The sequence below is a fragment of the Castor canadensis genome, chromosome 1 (assembly GCF_047511655.1).
Source record: "Castor canadensis chromosome 1, mCasCan1.hap1v2, whole genome shotgun sequence".
Lineage (NCBI taxonomy): Eukaryota > Metazoa > Chordata > Mammalia > Rodentia > Castoridae > Castor > Castor canadensis.
This window is the reverse complement of record NC_133386.1, coordinates 133638213-133662836: the sequence shown is the minus strand read 5'-3', so window position 1 is coordinate 133662836 and position 24624 is coordinate 133638213. Positions and strand designations below refer to the sequence as shown.

Here is a 24624-nt window from a genome sequence, read left to right as displayed (position 1 = left end):
GCTGTGGACTAAATAAAGTCACGAAGACAGTTACTAAGGCCTTCTTTAGTAATTAGATTTGAGGGTTTTTCATGTGAACTACTGTTCACTTTAAAGACATGTCCTGTTCTAGTCAACAGAAAGAGCATGAGGCAATTAATTCTAGAGCATACCATCACTAACATAAGTTTCCTAACTCACTTTTCTACCTCCTCATCAACAACTAAAAACAAAAAAAGCCAACAATACCCCAACAAAAACAAACAAATTTATAATATTGGTCTTTAGAATAATGTTCTTTTTTCTGCTTTCTGCTCACGATATATTTTTCTTGCTATAAACAAGGAAAACATTAACATTATTATAACTCAGAATCTTAGGCCCAAATAAAATTTCCATTTTGCTACTTGTGTTTTTGAAAGGTTAATATTGAAAGCTCTATGTCATAAAAATAAGTACAATTTTCTTTTATTTTTCCAATTAGTACTAAGATATGGAGGCTGACTATAGCTTAAGAAAAATGCACAGAGGTGACACTTGCACTGAATATTTGGCAAATATAGCAGAGGAAAACAACTTAATTGACATTAGTTCAAGTAATTGTAAATATGAACACTAACTGCTGAAGTTCGCGAAGGTTAACGATCTGGGCTGAGAGAGAGTTGCTACTTGGTTTTTTTTGGGGGGGGGCATATAGAATCATTAGCTCTTAATTTGCAATTTAGAAGTCCACTTAAAGTAATAAATCTTCATACTGTGCTTGAAGATTCTACACAAAGGGTTAATGATATCTAAAAGTTTTTGGAGTGGAGTCTGTGTTACTGATGAGGTCACCAAGAGTCAGATTTTCCCAGGCTAAAAACCAGATACTGTCGTATGGACTAAGAAGTGTTACTGTAATTTTTAAGGAATATTTTATCTTAGAGATTCACATACTGAAAGAATTTGTATCAGAGTGTCCAAATTATCCAAAACACTAAGCAAATGTAAGCAGAATAGAAAAATGGAAGGATTATAAATAAAATTGGTTTTGATTGAGATGTCTTTACAGAAATAGGTTTAGAAATAGCATATATACATACATATATAACAGATATGACCTATTCTTACTTCAAAATGAAATCCTTCTTTAAGTGCAATTGCCTTCAAAATTTTAGAAGAGACAGTAGTGGCTAACATATAAACATTCTTCACATCAGCGTTTCTTGATCTATTCTTCCTCCAGCAATCAAACATCCACCATCCAAACAAAGCAGCCAACTCATTGCCTGTGAAAACTTTCCAACAATCACTGTAGAGAGAATGAACATTCAAAGTCAAGACCTTTGTAGCTTCTCATTTAAACCTCTTGACCCTAAGACCTTCAAATTACTATCTTTCAGACAGGAAAATCCAAAAAGCTGTTAGAAAATAGCTTTTTGAGAAAATATTTACTACTACTTCTTTTCTAATTGACCAGAGGTGACCTTTAGGGCAAGAATGGTTACAATGTCTTTTAGAAAATTACTGCATTGTTACTTTTATTCTTCTACTTAATGAGAAAAATTATGATGAACATTTAAGGCTATGCAAAGACATCTGCCACATCACAATGACAAAAATACACAGCAATCCAGAGGATCAAGATTAGGAAATTATAAAACTGATAAAGCAATCTATTGTTAATACTGTGCTATTTTTACAATTAATATTTTCAAACAATGTATAAAGACAGAGAAAAATGCTCATAGTACAACTGACATGGAAAATAGTTGAGATGTATTTTCACAATTTTATAAAAATGAGTACATCTTTGAGTAAAAAAAAGATAGAAAGGAAATGTCAAAATACCAATTTAGGTGGTTATCTTTGGTTTAGATAAGATTTATGTTCTTTTCTTATATTTTTACTATTTTCAATGAATCTGTAAGACTTAAAATTAAAAACTGCTTTTCGAAGCTAAAGCTTCACACTCAAGCTACTTACTTCTCCTGAAGTTCTGCCACTGCCAGTCGATCTGCATCAGGATCTGTGGCTAGCACAATCCGGGCATTTTCTTTCTCTGCTAGTCTCAGAGAAAGTTCCTGAAATAGTAACCCAAAAAGCTAGATTATACTGAACAACCTACACAATGTTAGTATTCTCCAAAGTAGGTACTACATCAGTGCTAAGAATTTCAGAGGCATATAGATTGGCTACATTTAGAATAAGAAGCCTAGAACAAGGGCACCCACCATAGAGCTGTCAAACAAAACACAACTTACAGCTCCAATACAATTTTAAAAGATGCAAACTACAGGGATTTGCATGGAGTATGTAAGTAGGTAAATAGAGCATGTAAGTAATCTTTGAATTGTCAATGAACTCTGTCTATTCTGATGGCTAATAAACTAACAATAATTTAAACATTAAAAAATAAATAATAATTTAAATATTAGAAAAAAATACCAGCACAGATTCTCCTTCTTCAGGGTTTGGGCATTTAACAGTAGAAAAGTCTGGATCAGGATCTTTTTGTTCTGGGACTGGAATTGGAGGCTTAAAACCAAACACTTGAAAAGCCAACTGCACATAGTCATGTCCAACTCCATGAAAGGATGTATGCACAAATTTTAAGGTGGTCTTTGAGTTTAATTCCCTGTAAAGGAAAATCACCATTCAATCACTATCATAAAACTTGTTACCTGTGATATATTTAAAAACATGAGAACTGGGCACTGGTGGCTCACGCCTGTAATCCCAGCTACTCAGGAGGCAGAGATCAGAAGGATCACAGCTGGGCAAATAGTTCATGAGATCCTATCTTGAAAAACCCTAAAACAAAAAATTGGGCTGGTGAATGGCTCAAGGTAAAGGCCCTGACTTCAAGCCCCAGTACCACAAAAAACACCACCAAGAAAAACCACTTAAATTCTGAGAAAAAGTGGTTAAAGGTCTAAGATAGTTAAAAAACAATGTGATATTAACAGTATCAAGAGATTTTTATTTCTTGTGGTGCTAGGGATTAGAACCCAGAGCCCCACACATGCTAAGCAACTTCTCTACACTGAGCAGCCTTGTTCAAAAGATTTTTAATTCAACTGCATTCCCTTAGTGGTTCAACTTCCTGACCTGGTTTGCTTCCCTCCATATGCCGTGCCATTACCCTAACCAAGCCACTATCATAGGTCTTGTTAGAAACATCACAAAAACTTCCTAACTGGTCTTTCTCATTCTCCGGCAGGCTCCTGCATTCTTCTTTCATGACCAGCTTAGATTGCAGTACCTAATTTCCTTCACCTTTTATGTCACTTTGATTACTCTGACCCTCTAATGCCTCAACCTATATTGAACCCAATAATGTACCTTTTCTAGACCTGCACCAAAATTAGCTAAATATTGCTAGAGTAAATAGAGTAAATCTCACAAAAAGATTGACTAGCTTCACTGTCAATGGACACTCAACATTGTCAGGCAACCCTAAATTGTTATCCAAAAACCTTACTTTTTACTCTCCAAAATGATGTAATATCTCTTCTCCTTTAATTACATCATTGAGACACAGAAGCCATCTGATGAGATCTTCCTAAGTTTCCTACACCAAATCTACAGCCCACTGGCATCCATTCATATCTCTTCCTTCATCCATCCGACAACAATGAGGAAGTATTCTTCTCATAGGTCTGTCCTTCCATCTGGCCCCCATCTCCTCTCAAGAACATTAGTTACCCTCTCTCTCTGGCATCATCCCCATTAGCTTCCAGTCCAATTTCTTTGTTCTCTTCTATAGCCAAACTTTCTATATCCTTCCTTACATTTACTAACTACTCCCTGCAATAAATGTATTATAAAAAAAAATTAAAAATTTATTATGACACTTTTCAAAATAGCCATATGGATAATACCAAACACTGATATACTCAACATCTTGCTTCAACATTTTCAGCATTCTGTCAGTCTAGTTTCATTTATTTAAGACATCATATTACTTTATATAAGATGCTTTAGTATTTAAAAACATAGCCATAATAATAACCATTACATCTAATAAAATTAATAATTTCTTAATGTTGTCTAATATCTTCTCTGTATTCAAATTTTCTCCAGAAATTTATCTAAAAAATACTTTAACAGCGGATTACTTGAATCAGGAGGGCCTAAACAAGGTCCACAACGTCTGGTTGCTATGTCTCTCAAGTCTTTTTTAACCTATAAATGTTCCTTCCTTCCTTCTCTAATCCCTATGTCATTTAATAAGCCAAATCATTTGCTCTGCAGACTATTCCATATCTTGGATATGCAGATTACATATTTTTAAAAAATATTAACATACTCCTCTAACTCATATTTTTTGTAAATAGGTAGTTGAATATTGAGGCAACATTACATTCAATTCCAATTCTTCAGGCAAGAACAGGTGTCATATATTTTCTATTGACTCACAAGTGGGGGCCCATAGTGTGAATCATACTTTTAATGGTATAAATTAATATTCATCCTGTCATCCTCATCCATCCATCATCAAATTTCCCATCAATTTTTACTTATGACTCTTAGTAGCCCTTGCTGATCATTGCTTAGATGATTTCTGAGGTCATAAAATTGTGTATTTAATAGTTGGAATTTTGGGGCCAGGAATGTGGCTCAGAGCACATGCATGCTTAGCACGCATGAGCCCTGGGTTCAATCCCCAGCAAAGAAAAAAAAGTTGAATTTTCCTTTAAAAAATATTTTTCCTTCAATTCTTTTTAAGGAAGTACTGGGGTTTGAACTTAGGGTCTCACACTTGCTAGGCAGGCACTATACCACTTGAGCCACTCCACCAGTTCAACAATTATTTAATTAACTCTGAAATTCAGTTCATATGGCAAAAACATATGAAGGGGAACAAACATCTACCAATTTACATAATGAAAATTCAGAATACATCAAATTTCAGAATGAGTAATTTTCAGTCTAGCAACTCCCAAAGGTGACTAATGAAGAGCTTTTCTAGTATTACTACCAATTTTTGTGTTTAATGTCTTAATTCATTATAGTGATTGTTCTTTTTGATAACCAACTGTTCAAACTCTGGTCAGTGGGAGCCCCTTCAATTTGGCTCATCTATCCTCCCAGTATCTTTAATAGCTTTCTTGCTTTATGGCAGAGAGAGAGAGAGAGAGAGAGAGAGAGAGAGAGAGAGAGAGAGAGATCCCAGGCTCATTACCACTTTTTCCAAGGGTCCCTGGTTCCTTTTGGTAGAAAAGGTTTAGAAGCCACAATCTGTAAAGGACCTGTTATAAGTATGGCTTTCCCATCCAAGGGAGTCATTTTATTCCTTATCCATGTCCTTTCTTCTTACTTTTAAAAAGGCCATTAAAACTAATAAAACCCTAGCAAAGATGGTCTATCCAGTATGATTTCTTTTCCCCAATTCTCTTTAAGAAAAACATTAAATATTTTACTCTGTTTTCAGTAGGTTTCCTCTGAGGCAAGATAAACTGGATCTCAACCCACACTCAGTAGCCTGTAGTAGACACATCAAGCTTCAGGGGCCAACCAAAGCATCTTCTCCCTCAAGAACCAGGAGGCAAGAGACTATGAGATGAGCAGGGCATGTCTTTGAAGTGAAAGCTGTGTACAGTCTGTCTGCAGGGTGAACATTATAACCCTGGAATCTTCTCTCATTAGGCTCCAGTTTCAGCCTGAGGTCCTAAATCCATTTAAATCCCATTATGAATGCCATGGCCCTCATTCCTTTCACTTGTAAATACCTGGCTCTAATACTGACAGCCATTAGCTGTAATCAAGTGTTTTTCTTCTGCCATAAATATTTCCCTTTAGATTTACACCTAGGGATGGAGAAAATGTGAAAGGAAGAGTAGACAGACTTCCTTTACAATTTGCTTATATCTCTAAACACAAACATAGCATTGTTCTAAAAGAAATGATATAATAAATTCATTTAAATTAATTTGGAAACCCACACACATAGTCTGTGCTTTAAGGATACTCATAGCCTTTTTGGTAACCAAATTAGGATTTTAGAAAGAGGCAAATAAATCATGAGTACATACTATTATTTCAAATATAAATTTAAAATTATAACTTTAGAATTATTTTCAATTTTACATTTGCTTCCTTTCTGCTAAAATCTTAGTTCTTTTTTGACATTAACTATCCATTCTTTTATAATATATATATATATTCATTTATGTCTATAAAACTATCAGTATTACAAATAATAGTAGTGATACCAAATACAATTTAAGGTTTGTTGGTTCTTTATACTTAGTGTATAACCCACTAGGAAAGTATAGTCAAATTTAGAGTCACTTGAAATCTTCTCTGTGTGATTATTTCTTCAGCCTGATATGTAGTTACTCATTTGTCAAATTGCTTTCACATATATCCTCTTTAAAAAGCAAAATATAAATGAACAAAAGATAGAAAAGAAAAAAAAAAGATCAAATTCTCTTTAGATTAACTGTAGCTAGTAGCATTTAGCTAGCATTATAGCCCACTTCGCATTTTGGAAGGAGAAGCAAACAATTTCTAGCTTGATGGGTTTACTTTTGAAAATAAATTAGATAAAAAGCTAAAATCTATTTTGAGGGTGGGGAAAATATATTCAGTAAACTAGAATTCTTCCCAGCAACAGTAGTAGCTATTTATGGAACAGTTAGGAAATACTTAAGAAACAATAAAATCTTAAAGAAAATTTCTTTTTTTTTTTTTTTCATTTTTCTTTTATTATTCATATGTGCATACAAGGCTTGGTTCATTTCTCCCCCCTGCCCCCACCCCCTCCCTTATCACCCACTCCGCCCCCTCCCTCTCTCCCCCCTCAATACCCAGCAGAAACTATTTTGCCCTTATTATTAAAGAAAATTTCTTGATCTGACATAGAGTATTAAATATATATAGTTAAAAATAATCTGTTTAATAGTTTTATTGACCCTCACTTGTATAGTGGTAGGCAATAAATAAATAAAAATAATTTACTGAGATAATTCACATACTGTACAATTCACCCACTTAAAGTGTATAATAATTTCTATATTCATAGAATTGTTCAACCATTACCACAATCATCTTTAGAACATTCTCATTACTCCCCAAACTCTATACCCCGTATCTGCTACCTCTAATCTTTTGAGTCCTCCCAACCATAGGCAACTACTAATCTATTTTCTGTCTCCACAGATTTGTTCATTCTAAACATTTCATATAAATGGAATCATACAATATGTGGCTCTTTGTGACTTTTTTATTTTTGGGTGGGAATGGGGTTTGAACTCAGGGCTTCAAGCTTGCAAAGCAGATACTCACAAAGAAGGCACTCTACCACTCGAGCCACACTCCAGTCCATTTTGCTCTGGTTATTTTGGAGATGGGGGTTTCTCAAACTATTTGCCTGGGCTGGCCTTGAACCATGATCCTCCCGATTTTGGCCTCCCAAGTACCTAGGATTAAAGGCATGAGCCCCTGGCGCCTGGCTGTGACTTCTGTTACTTAATATGTGTTCTCAATGTTTATTCCTGTTATAATACGTATCAACACTTCCTTTCTTTTTACTGCTGAGTAATATTCCATTGCATGGATATATGTCACTTTTTATTTACCCATTGATCAGTTGATAAGATACTGGGTTACTTCTACTTTTGGTTATTATGAGTAGTTTAATTTAGCTATAATTTAAATATGATGATTAGAGTACATATTTCATCACCTATTATTCCCTATTAACTTTATCCTTAGGTAATACTACTCTACATTCCCAATTGGATACCTGTAAAAACAGATCTTTTTCAGATCTTCCATGTATTTCCTGCAAATGTCCTGCAGTGGATCTTTCTTCAGTGGACTGGTGTCCACTAAATTATCATTCCATGAACCATTCCAGGGTTCCACACATTCTTCTATACATTTCAGAATCTCTTTATCATGAGGAGATGTGATTTGAGCACCAGTTTCCCAATAAACCTAGATGATAGGTAAATATAGCTATAATTACTTTAAATGCTTGTCATGTATCTGCTTAGCTACAGTAGTGATCTTCGGCCTTATGAAGCACATCAAATTAATCAAGTAAAAATATCAACATGAGACTAATTTAGTAATACCAAAAGATATTGAAGGTAATGACTTCACAGGGACTCATCAATCAAATAACCAATTATTATTTCATTTTTTAGAATTTAATATTCAACTTGCTTTAATAACAATACAAACAAATATAAGCAGGTATCATTATGGTCATATAACATGCATATACCAATAATGTGCAAGCATACTCTTAGATTTATAACTATATCCTAAAGACAATGTAAGAGACCATGAACTATCCCATAAAACTTCATGCTATTAAACGCAATGTTATAAATTGGTTCTATTATGTGACTTAGAAGAAATCATTCTTCCATTATAAATTAAAGTAAAATTTATTTATCACCAAATAAAGTATGTATCAGGAAAGCCAATTAACATGTTAATTTAGCCATATACATTTCGGTGAATTTTCAGTTTGTCAAGTAGTTTGATCAACAACAAGGCATTAGGAATAGTTATCAATAAAGCAAAAAAAAAAAAAGTAATTCTAATAATTCACAGGATCTCAAAGTCAGAAGTGACTTTGCTTAGAGGACATTTATGCCAACTTCTACCATGTATATGATATGAAGCCTTGCGAATGCATCCCGAATGAAGGAAGGAAAAATACATTTGAGTATGTACTGTGTACTAAAGTCTGTGCCAACAATATGGTAAACTAGATGACTTAAAATTTCTTGATCTTACTTATAATCATGTGTCAACTGAAAATAAACAAATATTTTAAAAAATCTTGCTCTGTAGACACCTCAAAATGCTAGATAAAACAGAAAAAAATTACTTTAAATACGTAGCTTAATTCATAAAAGGAAAGGGAAAACTCCAAGCAGTGGGGAAAATAGAAAGAATTAAAAATCAGATTGATAAACCTGTGGAGCTAACACTGGTTGCTTGGGGTTGGGGAATTGTTCATTTATTTGGTTATAATGCCCACGAGCAAGGTAGGGAGTCAGAAATTAGGATAAAAATGAGATTCTTGATATGCTGCACTATCAGTGAAAATACAAGATAGAAACAGTTCTTCTTGCTACTATGGAGAGATAACGAGGAAATATGTTTGTTTATTCTTGGATTCTGGGTAATTAAAAAAATTCAAATTCAAAGCCTGCATTCAATTATTTTAGGATAAAAATTAATACACTAACACAGAAATTATTCTGAATCAGTAAATCCCTTTAGGTTCCAGCAGACATGAATAAACAAACAAACTTACTCTGGAGAGATGTTCCCATTCTACCAACCCCTCCCCCCCACAAAGCGAGATTTTTCTCCGTAAGTACTAAAAGCTCACAGTGAAAATTTATTTAAAGAAATTATAAAACACAAGAAAAAATCCTGTATTTCCCCCTTCCTGCCTTGCATGTGGATTGATGCCTGGAGGTACAGCAACCATAATGGGGTAGGCATGCTTGAAGAAAAGGCAAAAGCAAACAAACAAACAAACAAAACCTGCAGAGGGCTGGGGTAGAGTATACAGTGCTTGCCTAGCACTTGTGAGGTCCTGGGTTAATCCCCAGCACACTGCAAAAAGAAAAACCCCAAACAATAATGAAACAAAATAAAACCCTGCAGAGACTTCATGCAATAAAATAGGCTCAGGAGCACTGTACTGGTTATTTGCAAGAGAAGTAGATTTGAGGGTATATGGGTGGGTGAGCTGTGGGAATAAGGAAGCACTTTGGCCTGGGGGTAGGTGGGGATCCAGGGGCTGGGGGAGAAAACAAAGAAAGAAAAACAAAAAATTCACTCAAGGATAAACCTAAAGAGATGTGAAAGATCTTTAAAATTCTAACAAAAGATCTAAAAGAAGTCTTGAAAGACTAGAAAGACACATCCTATACTTGAATAGAGAGACAGAAAAATATAATGCTTTCTAAATTAATCTATAGATAAAAAATGACACCAATAAAAAAATCAACATTTTATATATTTATATATAAATTTATATATGCATATATATATAATTTATATATATGTATATTTAATATGCATACACACATTTTTTTTGAGATAGGGTCTTGCTATGTTACCCAGGCTGGTTTTATACTCCTGGGCTCAAGTAGGCCTCCCACCTCAACCTCTCAAGTGGCTGGGACCACATGCAGTAACTACCACACCTGTCTTGACCTATTTATATTTTAAAAGATCATCTAGCTGCCTTATGGAGCACAGATTGCAGGGAACAACAATGGAAGCAGGGGAGAGACCAGCTAGGATGCGGTAGTTCAGACAAAGGACAACAATGGTTTACAATGGTAATGGTAGACATACAGGCAGAGGTAAATACATTCAATGTGTGTTTTAGATACAGAGCTTCTAGAATTTGTTAGTAGATTAATGTTAGGGAAAGGAGGCAATTAGGAATGGTTTCTGAGGCTAAGCATGGTGTCTCATGCCTGTAATTCTAGTTGTCAGAAGGAAGAGGTAGGAAGATCATAGACTGAGGCCTAATGCGAGACCCTATCTGAAAAATAATTAAAAGCAAAAAGGGCTGGGAACGTTGTTCAAGTGGTAGAGCACTTGTCTAATAAGTGGTTTTTGTTTGGGTGGGTAGGATTAATTTACAGAGATGGAAAGACTACTTTTAGGTGTATATACAGCAGGTTGTGGGGAATCAAGACCTATGTTCCAAAAACACTAACTTTAAAATGTCTGTTAGACACCCCAATGAATATGCAGTAGGTGGTCGTATACAGGAAGCTGACGTTCAGAGAAGACATCTGTGTTCTTAGCTCTCTTTGACAGTTGACCTCTAACTTCTTACAACTTTCCTAATCTCTTTGGTTTTTAATGATGCCAATCTCCTCTAGACTTTCTCTTATCTCTAGGTCCTCTTTTTTTTCTTAAATTTCCTTTCCTTTAAAGTTAAAATTGCCTATGGATTCATTCGTGATTTCTTTTCTTTCCACTCTGTACTACCTCTCGGCTATGCATCCAAGTCAAGGACTTCCAAATGTTTTTACATGTTGTAGTATGTGTGGTCACTTCAAAATCTATAACTTCAGCCCACATGTCTCCCGAGTGACAGATCTACACATCTAACTGCCCATAACACACTGCTACCTGATCAACCCATGCAAACTTCAAACTTCATATGAAGTTCAAACTAAACTACTTATGCTTATTCCCTACGTCTGTAAATGGCAACCCTACTCACTTAGCTAGTCAGGCCCCAAATTTTAGATTAGTATTAAAGCTTTTTTTCTAAGTTAAAAAAAAACCTCAGTGTGTCTTGAGTCTTTCCATACAAGAAGAAAACAAATACATGAATATGGGCTCATCATTCAGAAGCCCCAAACACCTGCTTGATAATGTGCTACATGTCTTCTACTTGCCCCTATAGAGCCACAGTAATTTTCATCCTTCACCACTCTGCTTCCTGCCATGGAGGCTGACACAGTAAATGGATCCTGTGGCCCTTGGGGAGCCTGGACAGAAGGAGTGAGGTCAAGGAACTATCCAACTTTCTTTCTACAAATTCTCATTCATTTTTCACATTTTTGGGTACAATATTATAACCTTATTTCTGAAATCATACAGAAGATATATTTGTGATAATGAAAGAGGAATCAAGGAAAAATAGAAGGCAAAAGACCAAAGAAGAGACCTGTGTAATTATACACATTGAGAAGTAGTAAGAGCCTTTAGGGAGTACTCCATTCTGTGAATGGCCTCAATGTTTTTATCTTTTTGTTCCCAATGTCTGACTTTGCTCCGAGTGTAGAAAACATAATTAGCATACATTATTCAAATAAAATAAGAGCTATAAAATAAGCGAAGGTCAGGAGTCCAAGGTTTACCTTGTACCCGTTGTCTTCCTTACGGTTGTGAGATGCAGTAATCATCACACCTGCAACTGCTTTGAGCTCCTGGACTGCATATGGCTGAAAAAATAATAGCAATTATCATCCCACTGTGCTTCCTAGCTACTTATATATTTGACATGAGACTAACCTGACTAAGTAACAGAAGATATTATGGTATAAATGACCTAAAACCTCAATTCCCCACTTGTTGGATAGGGTCCATTTCTAAAATGTGTGGCTCAACAACCATCTAATCATATTTAGACTGAATTGCTTTTCCCCAACTTTCCTTTAGCTTAGTAGTATAAACAGTTCTTATTCTTTTGTTCATTTAACAATATTAATGAACACATACTATATGCCAGACACTCAACCAGACCCTGGAGAAATGAATGGTGAACACAATCATAAAGTGTTGAAGTTGAAAGTAAATTTAGAAATCACTTAATCCATCATATTTTACAATGAGGTTTATCCAACATTATAAATCATTAGGTAGAAGATTCAAAAGTAGAACACTTTTGTCTTCCAATTTGAAGATTTTTCTATATATTCTGTGGCCTCCATGTCACATAAGGGTCAACTCACTATCCTCTCTCCCATAGTTAATTCTCAGGTTTGATTTTCCTTTTTATCTGTAGTGGCTACTGTTTGTCATCCTAGGATGTCTCCCCTACTGCCTCTACTACCACATCTTACTACTCTCTGGCCCACAGAGGTTAAAGTGGATGAACATGACCCAGGTCTCACCATAGTAGTACATTCCCTTGATATGATTCAGAAACTACCTCATAACCCAAGCCTGATCAGTCATAGTAATAAAAAGGTGTGAATCTGGGATTGCTAAAAACACCTTCCTTACCAGCTAGAGAGAATCTACCTGCAATAAGAGAAAAGCCAACACACTGGGATTGATGATGCTCGGAACTGGCAACTTGATGGCAGAGTCTTACAGAGATGATCTAGATTTCTAGATCCTCTCTGTTTTTTATTATTCATTGATACCACATTTTTCTTTTTCTTTCTTTTTTAAAGCAATTCAATTATTTGATCTGCTTAATATATTGCCAATAAATCACTAGAACAGTCTATAGAGACATTATCTATTCTTCAAATATTTGGTAAAACTTATCTATAAAAATTGGAGAATATTTTAAAACTACCAACTCAATTTATTTAGTAATTATAGGTGATTCAGGGTTTTTTTTGTTTGGTTGGTTGTTTCTCATCAGTTTTGATGCATCCACTATCATTTTATGGAACTGGCCAACTTCATAAAATTTTTAACAAAGAAAACACGTTAGTTCTTAGTGTTTCTAATGCTTTAAATTATAATATACTAACAAATACTAGCTTTATCATTTTTCCCTTTCCCTATACATTTTTAACCAAGAGTAAGGGTGTTTTTAATGTTTTGTCAAGATATGACTGTAATTTTGCCCATTGATTATAAGTTCACTTTGCATAGTTTTAGCTTGTATAACTGTCTTTTTCCTCAGTCTCTGTCTGCTTTATTTCACTCCATTAAGCAATAAGGCAAAACAGTACTCTTAAAGATCTTATTCATAAAAGATCAAGGAATGCTCCTCATTCCCAAGACAAAAAGGGGTGTTTCTTCACAAATACTGCAGAGCTGCCTTTGTGGCCCTGCACCACCATTCAAAGCAAGGATTGCCTACACGTTCTCATTCTTCATTATGGTATCTTCCTTAATCAAGGAATTACTTATGACTGTGCTTTTAAAATTTTAAACACAGGTTTCTGGACTTTTTATTTCTAATTTTATTTCATTGGGGTCCAGGTATATGGCTTGATAAGCAGTTCTTCGGCATTTGTTGAGACGTCCTTTGTAATTGTGCTTAGTAATAAAGTATATACTAGCATCACTGAACATAGGATTTTTTATGCACACAACCCAGGTCAAACTTGTTAACAGTGTGTTCAAATCTATGTGTAATCATTTTTATCTGCCTAATAAATCAATTTCTGAAAGAAGAGTCCACCCATGACTTGTCAACTTTCATAGATCAAGTTCTTAGGTAGTTCAACAAATGTTGAGCTGAAGATAAACTCAAAGTAAAATTTGTTTTCCTTCGTTTGGTTCCAAATATCACTCAATACAGAACCATATGCACAATAAAGATTCGAATCTTAGTTGATCTTAGAAAATTTTTCAAGGCCAGCAAACTGAATCATCACTAACACAATACACTTACTACAAAAGGTGTAGGAACATATCTTGAAAAAAGGTAAACAGGAACATCTTTAGCCAGCAAGACTGCAGCAGTGAGTTTAGCAAGCCTGAAAAAAAGAATGTAACTTAGTCCTTAGTTAACTATAATTTTAAAAAATCAACCTTCCACATAATAAATGTTTCATATTACAATTACTCTGAATATATAGTAGCTTTACACACCACATACCACTTTTTTTTTTTTTTTGAGACAGGGTCTTGCTATATAACCCAGGCTGGCCTCTAACTCATGATCCTCCTGCCTCAGCCTCCTTTGTGCTGGGGTTATAGACATGTGACACCATACCTGGCAACCAATTCTTATAGTCACTGATTATTTAAGCTGTATGTGCCAACTTGAAAATATTAAATAAATAAGACTTTTCATAAAAAGGGTGCAGCTCAATGATACAGCACCTGCTAAGCATGTGCAAGGCCATGGGTTCATCCCTAGCACCACATATACCAAAAACAAAACAAAAAACAAACTAACAAAAACCCCGAAAAAATTAAAAGGAGCTTAACAGAAATGACATTACAATGAACAGAAATAACATTACAATTCTTTTCCTTTCGAACATCTTTCGATGGCTTTTTAACTAAGAAATAAAATCTGCAAAGGAAACAAAAGTGGAAGAAAGTGAAATAAAAAATAAATATGTGCAATTACCCTCTGAAAATATATCAATATATCATGACTATCAATTATGAAAATACCCTAAAACTAGATAAAAAGATTATGATAAAACAACGCAAGCTACATAATTACTCCTACCCAGTACCTTTAGCAAAAATACTAAAATTATAATACAAGCTGTGACATAATTCCAAATGTTCTATGTTATACCTTTTTCTGTAATTTTTTTGGTGGTAATGGGGTTTGAACTCAGGGCCTCACACTTACTAGGCAGGTGCTCTACCAATTGAGCCATGCCCTAGTCCTCTTTCTGTAAAATCTAAAGCTTATCTTTGAAATATTTTTTCTTCTATTTCAACTCTAAAATAAACATTAGCATGCAATCATATTTCTATTTGAATGTCTATTTCATAAATCCTACTACTAGCAAACAAAAGAACTGTAAATGTTTTATTCCATTCCAATTTAATCTTTGAAACAATTAACATTATACCTCTGGCTGCTGCAGCTGCTAGTTACTTGACCCCGAGTGTCATACCCAACAACGAAGCCTCTCTGCTTGAAGTCTGAAAAACATCTCTCCAGGTATTTGTACATTCCCTGAAGCAAATAAATGTAGAAGATTAGTTCCTAGTGAATGTTTGCATCTTCACTCTTTCTCCTTTTTATTCTGTACTGGGGATTAACCCAGGGCCTCAAGCATGCTAGAAAAACTCTACCACTGAGCTATGTTCCCAGCTTCAATGCGTGTATTTTGTAACTTTAAAATCTCTTATTTTTGCAGGTGTGCAGTTTATTGTCTCCTGGGGAACTGGTTTCTGCCTTTATGCCCATGCTTTGAAATGGGGGAGCAATAATGCTCCATCCACAAATGTGCGATGACAAACATTTCCTAAATTTTGGGAAATATTTATTATTATAGAAATATCAATTTAGTAACCACTGAATCCAATACAATATATGAATCATGAGTGAAAAAAAGATGAGACATGAGAATCAGTAAGATTTAAAAAAAAATTGTTAGGAGAGCTCAAGGAAATTATTTCTTGCTTTGAGGCTCTAGAGAACAGAATTTTGAACATCTTCCGCCCATGCTAAATCATAATATCCAAGCTAACCAAATGATTTGACCTATTTATGACAAACGCTTTAAATCAACAATACAGTCCTTCATTGGAATATTCTTAAGATAGCTGCATATTTCTTAAGAAAGAGGTAGCAGAGAAAGATTGCAGCTCCATGTAATGACTTGCCCAAGGCCATGCATTCAACTAAAACTAAGTTATTCTGATTTACTGAAGACCTACTATGTGGTAGGCACTGCTAACTAAGTAGCAGCACCAAATGAGGCCCCAGTGACTTGTAGTTCATAGGTCTTTCAAGTATAATTATTTTTCCCACTATTTTTCTCACTATGAGAAATTGAGAAACAGAGAAAGAGAGATTAATATAGCCCAAATGGGCTAGCATCAACTTATTTCTAATGAATACACTGTCCTAAAACCTTACACAGTCCTGTATTATTCTCTGCTGTGAGAACCGATCTTATCTTATCCCTTAATATCTACAGTTTGAAAAGAGCTGGGATTTAAGAATCAGATTCCATTTGGTTTTGCTTATAATGAAATCTTATACATAAATAAAAATATAAACTTAGGGGCTAAGGGCATGGATCAAGTGGTAGAATGCCTGCTTAGCAAGCACAACGTCCTGAGCACCACCCCCCAAAAAACTGCATGAAAAGCATTTCTGGCTGAGGACTAGAAAGCAGATGGGGAGGCAGTAGGGAAGGTGGCACATATCCTACCTATCCAGCCATCTTGCAGTCCCTTCTTCACCATCCCCTGTCTTAGCCCTTGGCTTTACAGAATTCTTTCAAAACAAGGTTAAAGAGGATTTACTGTTTGGGAGTTCAGTTAGAATTATGACCACTGAGGTAGTCTATAATCCAGAATTATCTCCACTATACTAAATGTATTATTGGCCTCAAAAGTGCAGTTCCTTCAAGTGGTAAGGATGATTCACTGGGAAGAGAAGCAATTTGTTTCTAAAATATATTGCATTAAGATAGAGAAAAATAAGATAAATTACATCATATTATATAAATGGCAACTCTCAAATAGATATGGAAAACTATGTTTAAGTGAAATATTTTCAGCTAAATTTTCTAAATACTCTGGTTAACTTTATAAATAGCCATATGCCAAGATGAGTAATCATCTTTTTCTAAGTTTGTTTCTTTGTACTAATTTGACATGTCAATATTCATTTTTTGGTTTCAAATGCAAAGTAACATTATCAAGAAGTTGACAATTTTAACCAAAATAACACTTAATCAGAAAGATAATCTATGACCTTGAAGATAAGTCTTAGGCAAGACCAAAGGTCAGAACTTGTTCTACACTTTTTACTTATGAATGTACCTTCCCAGACAAAATGCCTTTTTTTGTTATATTTTTTGAAAGCAAAACATTGCAGTGAGAAAAAGTCCACATATAATAGTTTGTAATACTTACCTGTGTTGACTGTATTACTGTAAGGTCATTAATATAGCAAAACCCTGCCCCCATGGCAGATCGAAGTCCTGCAGTCCCAAAAGTCATTCGGCAACAAAGACGATCTCGCAACTCCTTGTTCATCCCATTCCGTAACAGATTTTCAATCTGCTCTTTTGTTTTGGGATTCTATTTAAAAGTAAGAAAAGCTAAAACTTAATTGGGATCACAGAGTTTTAATATCAAACCCTTCTGAGGGCCCAATATGGATCTATCACAAGGTTTCTATATTCACTACAGATTCCACAGTGCTATTTACTTTAATTATGTAATATAAAAACAGTATTTGCCATTTTCTGAGTCCCCAAAGGAACCAGCCTCCAAAGAGTGATTTTTTATACCATTTAAAAATAGCATATTGAAATATTTTTCAAAAATTTGATAAAGTTAAGAGCTATGGATCCAAAATAAACTTCTTAGTAAAAAATGACACCAATTTAATGAGAATCTACATTAAATTTAAAAAGATATATGGAAGCTACTAGATAAATGCCAGGAAAACATACTACCTACACCTCTGCAAATCAAAATAAACAGATAAACCTTACTATTCTTTAAAAACACAGAAAACCATTCAACTTATCTACAGCATGAGTTGACCACAAGAAGGTCTTAGGTGTCAAGTGTGTCATGTTGAATTTTCTTAAAATCCAAACACGGCTTGAGAGGCAAGGCATACCAACACCCATATTTTAGAATGCTGTATTTCATTAGCATGAACTTTAACTTATAAGTCTTAAGGATATCTATGGCTAAAAACAATGCTTCACAAAAGAGTGGCAGATTTGGGGACGGGGTGTAGCTTAGTGATATAGTGCGTGCTTATGTATGCAAGGCCTTGGTTAGCCCCCAGCACCAACAAATACATACATACATACATAAAGAGTAGCAGATTTCAAACAGACATGAAATTATAATAAAAATAAAACTTAAGTGGAATTTTCTATTTTGGAGAATCAAATATTAAGAAAAAAAGGGTGAAACGAAACCCCAGCAACATAGCAACTAAGAGATAGCATAGATAAATGGGACCTCATAAAACTAAAAAGCTTCTGTTCATCAAAATAAATGGTCTCTAAACTGAAGAGAACACCCACAGAGTGGGAGAAAATATTTGCCAGCTATACATCAGACAAAGGACTGATAACCAGAATATATAGGGAACTTAAAAAACTAAATTCTCCCAAAACTAATGAACCAATAAAGAAATGGGCACGTGAACTAAACAGAACTTTCTCAAAAGAAGAAATTCAAATGGCCAGAAAACACATGAAAAAGTGCTCACCATCTCTAGCAATAAAGGAAATGCAAATTAAAATCACACTAAGATTCCACCTCACCCCTGTTAGAATAGCCATCATCAGCAACACCACCAACAACAGGTGTTGGCGAGGATGCGGGGAAAAAGGAACCCTGTTACACTGTTGGTGGGAATGTAGACTAGTACAACCACTCTGGAAAAAAATTTGGAGGCTACTTAAAAAGCTGGACATCGATCTACCATTTGATCCAGCAATACCACTCTTGGGGATATACCCAAAAGACTGTTACTCCAGAGGCACCTGCAAATCCATGTTTATTGCGGCACTATTCACAATAGCCAAGTTATGGAAACAGCCAAGATGCCCCACCACTGATGAATGGATTAAGAAAATGTGGTATCTATACACAATGGAATTTTATGCAGCCATGAAGAATGAAATGTTATCATTTGCTGGTAAATGGATGGAATTGGAGAACATCATTCTGAGTGAGGTTAGCCTGGCCCAAAAGACCAAAAATCGTATGTTCTCCCTCACATGCGGACATTAGATCAAGGGCAAACAGAACAAGGGGATTGGACTTTGAGCACATGATAAAAGCTTTAGCACACAAGGGAGGGGTGAGGATAGGTAAGACACCTAAAAAATTAGTTAGCATTTGTTGCCCTTAACGCAGAGAAACTAAAGCAGATACCTTAAAAGCAACTGAGGCCAATAGGAAAAGGGGACCAGGAACTAGAGGAAAGGTGAGATCAAAAAGAATTAACCTAGAAGGTAACACACACGCACAGGAAATTAATGTGAGTCAACTCCCTGTATAGCTATCCTTATTTCAACCAGCAAAAACCCTTGTTCCTTCCTATTATGGCTTATACTCTCTCTACAACAAAATTAGAAATAAGGGCAAAATAGTTTCTGCTGGGTATTGAGGGGGTAGGGGGGAGAGGGAGGGGGCGGAGTGGGTGGTAAGGGAGGGGGTGGGGGCAGGGGGGGAGAAATGACCCAAGCCTTGTATGCACATATGAATAATAAAAAAAAGAAAAAAAGGGTGAAACACAACTTCTGTCTCAAGGTTAGTGTGGACTGAGTTTGTACTATTTACACCTTATACATCTACAGTCTACACAATAATAATGAACATTCAGAATTATAAACCAGGGCACCTAAAAGGTGCTAAATATTAGAGTGCATTTGTACTTAAAACATAAGACATAAACTTAAACTTAAGACATAAAACACTACTACATAATTTAAACAAAAGTTTTCTGATTATAATGGAAATTAAAGTACATAACCAAACTAATGAGAAGACGTGAAAATTCTAACTCAAAATTTAATCTTCTTAAAATTGATGGATGTTTATACACACACACACACACATTTCCTAGACTCAAGGAGTTTATGTTTTATAAGTGGCACACACTAACTAACACACACAGCCTACATAAAAATATGAATAGCTATTTACAGGAAATTCTAAACAGTAACAGTATCTCAGTTACAAACATATTATTCTAATGTCTAAGATATCACCAAAATTGAGAGAGGTAAAAGAGACTTAGATGGAGAAGGTCAATGTTTGAAAATAAGAGCCGACACCAGTGGCTCACGCCTGTAATCTTAGCTACTTAGGAGGCAGAGAGCAGGAGGATCATGGTTTGAAGCCAACCCAGGCAAATAGTTCAGTGAGACCCTATCTGGAAAAAAACCCATCACAAAAAAGGGCTGGTGGAGTGGCTCAAGGTGTAGGCCCTGAGTTCAAACCCCAGTACTGCAAAAAAAAAAGCATAAGAGTAGCAAAACTTGACTGTATTTTTTTATGTGTAGAGCATACATGGCGCCATCATATAGTTAGTGAGGCTGTAAATCAAGGTGGTCTTTTCATAGTGATTTTGTAGCAATGTAGCAAATTTTAAACTATACATACCTTTTGGTCTATGAATTTTTCAATCCATGGCAATAATTTCTCTTCACATGAACAAAATATTTATACATACGAGACTGTTCATTGCAGCATTCTCACTGGCAGTATTATTATTACCACTGTAGAGATGAATAAACTGGAGTGCCACTGGAGAGCTAGTACTGGAGGGATTTAAAACCAGAATTTATAGGGAGCTCAAAGAAAATAAAAAACTAAACTCTCAAAGAACCAATGACCCAATGAAGAAATGGACAAATGAACTGAATAGACAATTTTCAAAGGAAGAAGTACAAATGGCCAATAAATAAATGAAGAAAGAAATGCTCAATATCCCTGGCCATAAAGGAAATGCAACACAAACTACATTAATATTTCACATCACTCCAGTCCGAATAGCTATCATCAAGAACACAAACAACAAAGAATGCTGGCAAGGATGTGGGGGAAAGGAACCCATATACACTGTTGATGTGAATGTAAATTAGTAAAACCACTATGGAAAGCAGCATGGAAGTTCTTCAAAAAACTAAAAACAGACCTATCATAGGATCCAGCAATACTACTCCTGGGCATATATCCAAAGAAATACAAGTCAGTATACAAAAGAGACACCTTAGTGCATACCCATGTTTAGTGCTGCACTATTCACAATACCCAAGCTACAGAAACAGCCCAGATGCCCTACAACGGATGAATTGATTAAGAAAATGTGATTGATTGATAGATAGATAGATATAGAGATGGAGATACATACATATACATACATACACAATGGATTATTTAGCAATAATGAAAATGAAATTAGGTAGGTAAGTGCCCCTGAAGCAGTCCTGTTGCCATCTTTCCTTCTTGAACTATGACCTTACACTGGTAATGCTTAAATTCAGCACACTCAGTATTGTGCTGTCTTCAAAGTGCTTTCCCACATGAATATTTATAGGCTCTCAGCTTCTGTTTCAGGAAAGCATCACTTTGGAAAGAACGGGCGTTCTCTCCTTACCTACTGCAGGTACCACGGGGTGAGGGTCTTTAATTGACACATGATTTTTCCATGATGCCCTGTCTCACCACAGATCACATGACCTTGAACTAAAACATCAAAATTGTGAGGAAAATAAACTTTTCCACCCTACACTCTCTCAGGTTTTAGTGACAGTGAAAGAAAGCTGACTAACATGATGTCATTTATATTTTATGATATACAACACATGGACATTTAGAAACATATCAATGGGGAAGAACCAATTTGGGCTATAATACATACATACATGCAACTATCATAAGGAAACACCCAGTATTAACTATCTGAAACAAATAAAAATGTCATTTTTTAAACAAAAACATTAAAAAAAGATTAAGGCAAAACATGACCTGTCTTGGGCGTTTGTACCAGTGGGAAGCGGGAGGGCATAGGAAAGGGTGTAGGAAGGTGAGTATGATGAAAATGTTATGTGCATAGGTGTATAAAGGGAAAAGTAAGACTAGCTAATTAATGTGGCATATCAATTCAGTAAAATATTATCCAGCTCTTGCATAGACAATGGAGCAGTTCTATATATAAACTGATAAAACTATTCCAGGAATGGGGATAAAGGAGAGTGATTGAGGGTGTGAATTCAACTATGATATATTGTAAGAACTTCTGTAAATGTCACAACGTGCCCCCAGTACAATAATAAAAAAAAAAAGAAAACAAAATTATGTTATTTACAGGTAAATGGATGGAACTGGAGATCATTATGTTAAGCAGAGTAAGCCAGGTTCAGAAAGACAAAGGTTATATGTTTTCTCTCATATGTGGAAGATAGATCCAAAAAGATAAACATATGCACACATGCAAACACAATCTCATATATATATGTACATACATGTATATATATGTATGTATATGTATATACATATGTACACACAGTGAGACTGAGGGGACTAAGGGAGGGGGAAGAAGGAGAAGAAAAGAAAACAGCAGAGTGAATAATATTGAAATCCATTCCATCTGTGTAGGAAGAAGGCATAATGAGTTGCACTGAGAGCTGTTGAGCAGAAGCGGGTGGGAGGGAAAGGGGAAGGAAGTAATAGAGGAGGTTAGTGAATCTGATTAAAGTACAATATGGTCACAGGTGAAGCACCATGGCAAAACCCCACTGAACAATGAAAATATGCTTAAATAATGAAGGACAGGAACGTAAAACAGGTCCTGTTAGATGATGGTTAGTAGTAGGGGGGAGGGGGATGGAGAGATTAAAGGAGGGGGAATATGGTCAATGTACTTTATATATTTGCATGAAAATAGAACAAGGAAACCTGCCAAAGTCATTTTAAGTAGGGGATAGGGGATGAGGGACAATGATGGTGGGGATGAACCTAACCGAGGTATATTGAAAGCATATATAGAAATACCTGTACAATTAATATATGCTAGTAAAAATGTTTTGAAAAAATAATTTGGGAGAGGGGACTTTTCTTGATAAATAAATTGGTGCCCCTTCTCTGGAGGGTAAGTTAGCAACATATATCAAAATTTTAGATGTGTAAAACCTGACTCAATAATCCCATTTCAAAGAATTGATCCCATAGAGATCACTTAGCATGTGTGTGAAGATTGTGCACTAGATACACTATCCAGATTATAGAAACAAAAAAAGGAGGGCTGGTTGAGTGGCTAGAATGGTACAGTGCCTGCCTAGCAAGTGTGAGGCCCTGAGTTCAAATCCAGTACTGCCAAAAAAAAAAGAAGGAAAAAAGGAACATAAATGGCCATCCATAAGACTAGCAATTAATGTGGCATACCAATTCAGTAAAATATTATCCAGCTCTTGCATAGACAATGGAGCAGTTCTATATATAAACTGATAAAACTATTTTAAATGAGAAAAAAGCAAAGGGCAAAACAGTGGCAGGATTGTGTACTACTATTTACATTTAGGGACACATTAAATATCTGTGGAAATATATACAAAACAACAGTTCCTCTGGATAGAGAAACTAAAATAGTTATAGGAAAACAACTGAGACAGTATATAGTCAAATACCTTTTGCATCTGTGTATGTATGTCCTATTTTTAAGTAATTAAAAATTACACAGAATTGAAAACGCTATACATATAGAAATATGATTAAATAGAAAAAAACAAATTTTAAGGGTACTGTACTAACAGGAAAGGAACTAGATATGCTTACTGAAAAAAACTAAATGAGAAAAGATATTTATATGGATGTCAAATTATAGTTCAATTTTTGCATTAACTTATATTAATATGTTAAGTTCATATATAAATAACTGATAAAGGCATGATGTTTCATGCCTGTGACCATACTTGCGACTGCACACATGTGAATGCATTTATATTTAGGAAAGTCCTATCGAAAGTCCTATCTAGTACCTGGCCACTCACTGGTACCAAACATCTAGTACTTCCTCTCCTAACCCCTCACAGGTTTTAAAGGGTTAAGGTCAAGATCACACTTTGTCTTAGAGTCTTATAGAGGTCACCCTAGGAGTACATTTGGGAGCCACTCCAGGACATCTTTGTCTGGCCAAGCTTATTCTAGACAGATCTATATTTGGCAATATTTGAAGAGTATTCAGTATTGGATAATGTGCCAGGCCTACCAATAGTAAAATGCTTTTTTCTTTTTAAAATTTTAAAAAGATGCTATAGGTACAGGTACAGATGTATCTGGAAGATAAAGATAAACATCAGGTAATGAAAGCTCTGAGATACCCAAACAAGAAGCGCAATAACTTGGAAATTCCTCTTGTAAAAGCACACTAAACCCTAACTCTATCACAAGTAAATGGATCACTGAAATGCAATTCTGTGGATTAAAGGGGCCAACTTTGAAGTCTAAAGTTAGAGGCAGGACCACTCACAGAATCCCAACTCTTTGACCATACTTTGTTTAAAAAAATTACAACTTTATTTATTTTATTTTTTGGCAGTAATGGAATTTGAACTCAGGGCTTCATGCTTGTTAGGCAGGCATGCTACCACTTGAGCCATTCCACCAGTCCCCCAAAAATACAACTTAAACATTCATTTTAATCTTAAAAACAAAAGGAAAAATTTAGAAATAGTCAAATGTTTACTAAGTATTCTAAATTAACTAAATGTTTTATTAATAACAGTTATGAAGTTATATATCTAGTTGCTCCAATCATAACATAGCTCATGTAAA

The 24624-nt window shown here is 35.1% G+C and overlaps 1 protein-coding gene across 2 annotated transcripts in view; it reads right to left on the bottom strand.

The window, feature by feature from the left end:
• Pgm2l1 (phosphoglucomutase 2 like 1) overlaps window positions 1-24624 on the bottom strand; it is a 56389-nt gene that overhangs the window by 15033 nt on the left and 16732 nt on the right. The window contains exons 2-10 of one of the 2 annotated variants that reach the window (XM_074082994.1): window positions 20452-20609; window positions 17224-17391; window positions 15201-15307; window positions 14054-14138; window positions 11832-11915; window positions 7712-7905; window positions 2407-2596; window positions 1945-2042; window positions 1090-1270 (exon numbers count right to left, since the gene is read on the bottom strand). In XM_074082994.1, the coding sequence (XP_073939095.1) occupies window positions 1090-1270; window positions 1945-2042; window positions 2407-2596; window positions 7712-7905; window positions 11832-11915; window positions 14054-14138; window positions 15201-15307; window positions 17224-17346 (1062 nt within the window). In that variant the 5' untranslated portion in view covers window positions 17347-17391; window positions 20452-20609. The remainder of the gene's footprint in view (window positions 1-1089; window positions 1271-1944; window positions 2043-2406; window positions 2597-7711; window positions 7906-11831; window positions 11916-14053; window positions 14139-15200; window positions 15308-17223; window positions 17392-20451; window positions 20610-24624) is intronic. The other variant, XM_074082992.1, reaches the window with a different exon arrangement.